The following is a 5392-nucleotide window of genomic DNA, read 5'->3' as shown; positions in this document are numbered from 1 at the left end:
AGATAACTATAACTTGGTTAATACACCACGCTGTGGCAGAAGAAGTGAGTAGAGGTAGAGGGAATACAGTCCAAAATGGAAGGTCATACCCCCAGGGCAGGAGTATTCCAGACCCGAAAGGAATGTCATATCCCCAGGGCATATTTCATATTTTCTATTGTTTAATTTCCTGCTATTGTATTAATAATTAGTGAAAGGTTATTCTTTGTACCAGACCGGAAAGGAATGTCATATCCCCAGGGTATATATTATATTTTCTATTTTTTAATTTCCTGTTATTGTAATATTAATTAGCGAAAGGTCATTCTTTGTTAGGGAAGGGGGTTTGTTATTTTGGCGGGGTTTTCGTTTTGGCCTGGGTTATAATTGTAGTTGGTGATGAATTTGTATTTTAAATATATTAGTGAAGGTAGTTCTTTGTTTGAGGATTGCTATTGTTATTTTTAGGCGGTTTGACCATTGCATAGGTCACCTTTGAGTTTCCTAATTATTAAAGAGTGTTTGACCAATCATAATAGTGTAAAGCTCATTGGAAGGTTAAAAAATAATGTAATTTGATTTTAATTAGTGAAGGTAATTCTTTGTTTGAGGAGTACTATTGTTATTATTTTGTCGACTTATCCACTACAATGGTCACCTTTGTGTAGTATTAATTAATTAATCCGTTTCCTCCCTCAGTGTTTTCGGGTGAAGACTAAATCTACTGGTCACTATTGTGGGCGGGGTTTCCTAATTACTAAAGAATGTCTGACCAATCGTAATCGTCGCGGGAAGGTTTTAATAACCGTGTGTTACTTGTTTAGTTCATCATTCATTTACTAATTCTTCAAAGTTTCGGTACCGATTTTTTTCTTCAAAGTTTTGCAATGTCTCAATTCGCTTCTTCCTCAACTGATTCTAACGATAGTTTATTTATCGAGTGTCAAAGAGCTGTTGACGCTATAGTTAATCTATCGCGCGCTAATTTATCTGACGATAATATCCCAGATGTGGGTTTACTAGAGGATTTTGTGTTTGGAGACCAGGACTTTGATTTACCGGTCAGTCAAAGTATTTCTGAAACCGGTAGTCTTTCTCTTACGGATATATGTGATAACGCCATAGAGATTGTTCAAGATCTGTCTGAAAGTTTAATAATTGATCACGTAGAAGTAAGTGTTTTTTTGTTTAATATATTTTTAACGTAATCATTTTTTTTTAATTACCGTATATAACTCGTAGAGTAGCTTGTGTAAACGAACGTGTTTCTGTGTTTACAGTACCAACGCGTTTCCTTTCTAATTTTTTTTTAAATTTTTTTCTTTAGTATGGTATTGGTGCACACACCAAATGTTTGAAAATGAGGGAAAGTGTCGAGGATAGTGATTCTCAGGAGTCTTCGGTTATTGATGAGGTAACTATCATTTTATTTTCTTTACTATTGTTGTTGTATTAAAGCGCTTTATTTCTATTTCTTTACCGTTATACTTTTTTATTTCAGCCTGTACCGGTACAATACGGGAAAGGAGCCAACAGGAAAAGATCAAGGATAGCCGAAGAAGAAGAAGTTGACGATAATGACAGCGATGAATTGAACCTTGACGAGGTAGATTTAAGTCATTTTTGTACAATAAATAAATTAGTCGATAGGTTTAATCAACGTTTTAACGCTACTATTAGCGATTTTGTAGTTAATTTTTTTAATGTAGACCATTTAAGTTTAGAGGTGTTCCTGCCCACTCTTTATAGAATTTTCGAGCATGTCGTCGATAATCTTTGCATTAACGTGCATGTCGACGATATGCTTCGGATAGTTATTCAGGCTGAGGGGTTGGATACACCTATCTCTATTCCTTTTGGACGGAGGGCCCATCTGACAGCTGATGTTATTTTTGCAGCCATCATGAAGGTCCTTCAGTCCAAAACTGATATATTTATTAATAAAAAATTTAAGTTTAACGTTCTCCATATGAGAATGCCTAGGGGTGGGGGCCATAGAAGAAACGGTATCGACAAACTGTTTAATTCTAGAAGTGTAATTAAGATTAAGAATGATGGTAACGAAACTATCTGCTGCGCACGCGCTATTGTTACGGGTATTTCCATGATCGAAGACAAAATTAACAACGTGACTAGGTGGAATAATGTTAGGAGAGGTCGAGGCCAACAAAAAACAGCCGCCCTTCATTTACTTAGAGATTCGGGGGTTAGGGAGCAAGCTTGCGGCATCGAGGAATTAAAAAAGATGCAATCCAAATTACCAAATTATCAAATTATTGTCCTTTCCAAAGACAATTTAAATTCTGTAATTTTTAGCGGCGATTATTGTAAGAAGCAGATTTATCTTTACCATCATGATAATCATTACGACTTCATATCAACAATAACAGGTTTTTTAAAAGTAGATTATTACTGTGACAAATGTTTCAAGGGCTATAAGCACAAACATTCTCACAATTGCCAATATACGTGTGTGCTTTGTAAGCACAACGATTGTGACCCTTCCATTAACACACGTGTAAATAGTACTGTAGAGTGTAAAGAGTGCAATAGATTTTTTAAACACCAGCAATGTTTCACCAATCATAAAAAATCTCCTGATTCTAAAAAAGTTTCAGTATGTGACAAAATTAAAAATTGTACAACTTGTGATAGGATTATTCAAAAAGATCACAATTGTCAAAACCGTTTTTGTAGAATTTGTCGGACTTTCGTTTCATACGATCATCAATGCTACATGGAACCGGTTGTAGCCCCTAAACATACTGAAAAAAAGTTTAAGAATCAGGAGGACCAAAAAAGGGCTGTCACTAAATATTTCTTTTTTGATTTTGAATGCACGCAAGAAACTGGCGAACACAAACCAAATTTATGCGTTCTTCAAAAAACTTGTCTTAATTGTATCGATGGTGCTAATGACTCTGACGAGTGCGACGTGTGTGGGGAGAAATCAATGACTTTTCACGGGGAGACTGCATGCGTAGATTTTTGCAATTACGTTTTTAACGAATACAAATATAATCATAACATTACGTGTATCGCTCACAACCTCCAGGGCTACGATAGTTACTTCGTGCTCGAGTACCTATACAAAAACTGTATTGTCCCAGATATTATTGCTCGCGGTGGTAAACCTATTTCAATTAAGGTTAAAGAAACGAGTATCCGATTCATTGATTCCCTTTCATTTCTACCCATGTCTCTATCCAAATTACCCAAAACTTTTGGCATCGCCGAGCTAAAAAAAGGTTACTTTCCTCATTATTTCAATACTTTAGAAAATAAAAATTACGTAGGTCCTTATCCCGATTCTTCCACCTATTCCCCCGATAAAATGACTACTTCAGGCCGAGAATCATTCTTTAAATGGTATAATCAGAAAATTGAAACTAATCAAATTTTCAATCTCCAAAAAGAACTCGTCGAGTATTGCATCAGCGATGTGGATATTCTCAGAAAGTGTTGTCTTACTTTTAGGCATCTTTTTTTGAAAGTAACTACATCGCCGAAAAACCCTCTACTCGGAGGCGTTGACCCCTTTTCAAATAATTTAATGACAATTGCCTCGGCGTGTAATCACGTCTTTTCTAGAAATTTTTTAAAACCATCCTCCATCGCTTTATTTCCACCATCAGGGTATATGACAACCGTTAACCATTCTCACTCTAGCATGGAATGGCTGTGCTACGAGTCGCATAAAAGGGGGGTCTTTATCCATCATGCGAGAAATGGAGGGGAAAAAATGTTTGGGCCTTACTTTGTCGACGGCGCATGTTTAGAAAACAAAATTATTTTTGAATTTATGGGCTGTTTGTTCCACGGGTGCCAAGAATGTTATAGATCCGATTCCATTAACCCCTTCACTAACGAAGCCATGTTGGAATGCTTTGTCAAAACAAGCAAGAAAACACGGTTTCTGAAGGAGCAATTTCCAGATTTTGAGTACGTCGAAATTTGGGAACACGAATGGAAACGGATCAAACAATCGCTGGCCCCTAACATTAAATCTATCGTCTCCAAAGTTCCTTTCATTAGGCAAACTTTGAATCCAAGAGACGCGTTTTTCGGTGGGAGGACTAATGCCAGTTGTTTGTTCTATAAGGTAAAACCGGGTGAAGAAATTAATTACATCGATTATACTTCATTGTACCCTTATGTAAATAAATACGGTACCTACCCCGTAGGACATCCTGAAATCGATGATCGCAAAGACATGTCCACAGATATCAACGAGTATTTCGGTTTGATAAAGTGTACTATCGAAGCGCCTAAAAATTTATTCCATCCAGTCTTACCTTATAGATCAAACGGTAAATTAATGTTTGCTCTCTGTAGAACATGCGTCGATTCTCAACAACAAACCGCTTGCAATCATTCTGGTACAGATAGAGAATTTACAGGTTCTTGGGCAACGATCGAGGTCGCTAAAGCCGTGGAGGTTGGGTACGAGATACGTAAAGTTCACGTAGTATGGCACTTTAAAAATAAAAGCGCGTACTCTGCAGATTCTCCCTCGTCCGGTCTATTTGCCTCTTACATTAACACATTTTTAAAATTGAAACAAGAAGCTTCGGGTTGGCCTGAATGGTGTAAAACGCCCGAAGATAAACAAAAATATATTTCGGACTATCGAACCGTAGAAGGTATCGACTTGAATCATGACGACATTGCGTACAATCCTGGGCTTCGATCTCTGGCCAAATTAATGCTAAATAGTTTTTGGGGTAAATTTGGTCAGCGTGAAAATCTCACGAGAATTAAATATACGCAAGATCCTAACGAGGTTTACGATATTTTATCGAACCCACGGGTAGTCGTTCATGATCTAAATTTTGTTAATGATGATTTGGCTGAAATAAAATACGAAGACGAGGAACAATTTGTTGAAGTTAACCGAAAGGTTAACGTTGTCATTGCCGCATTTACCACTGCGCTAGCGCGTTTAAAATTATACGAACTGTTGGAGAAATTACAGGAACGTGTCCTGTATTACGATACCGACAGTGTAATCTACGTGTCAAAACCCGGGTTGTGGGACCCTCCCCTGGGCGACTACTTGGGTCAGTTAACGACCGAGGTCGACCCTAAAGACGGTAAGTACATCGAGTCCTTTGTTTCTGGGGGGGCTAAGAACTACGCCTATAAATTGGATACAGGGAAGACCGTTTGTAAAGTTAAAGGTTTTACCCTTAATTTTACAAACGCTCAGAAAATTAACTTTGACACCGTCTCCAATATGGTAAGAGGTATTGGTCCTAATACAATTAAGACAGTTGAGAAGAATCGCATAACGCGCAAGCCAAAAACACGTAAGATAGTCAACGAAACATCGACTAAAGACTATCGAATCGTGTACGATAAAAGAATTATTATCGAAAATTATCGTACAGTTCCTTACGGTTATGTTTGGTAA

The 5392-nt window shown here is 37.3% G+C and overlaps 1 protein-coding gene across 1 annotated transcript; it reads left to right on the top strand.

Annotated features, from left to right (window-relative positions):
• The first annotated feature begins 3853 nt into the window (after positions 1-3853).
• LOC140049780 (uncharacterized) lies at positions 3854-5392 on the top strand. Its single transcript, XM_072094729.1, has one exon. The coding sequence runs from the start codon at positions 3854-3856 to the stop codon at positions 5390-5392; it is 1539 nt and encodes a 512-aa protein (XP_071950830.1).

The sequence above is a fragment of the Antedon mediterranea genome, chromosome 5 (assembly GCF_964355755.1).
Source record: "Antedon mediterranea chromosome 5, ecAntMedi1.1, whole genome shotgun sequence".
Taxonomy (NCBI): Eukaryota; Metazoa; Echinodermata; class Crinoidea; order Comatulida; family Antedonidae; genus Antedon; species Antedon mediterranea.
The sequence above is the reverse complement of the archived record's forward strand: the minus strand, read 5'-3'. Positions and strand labels throughout refer to the sequence as shown.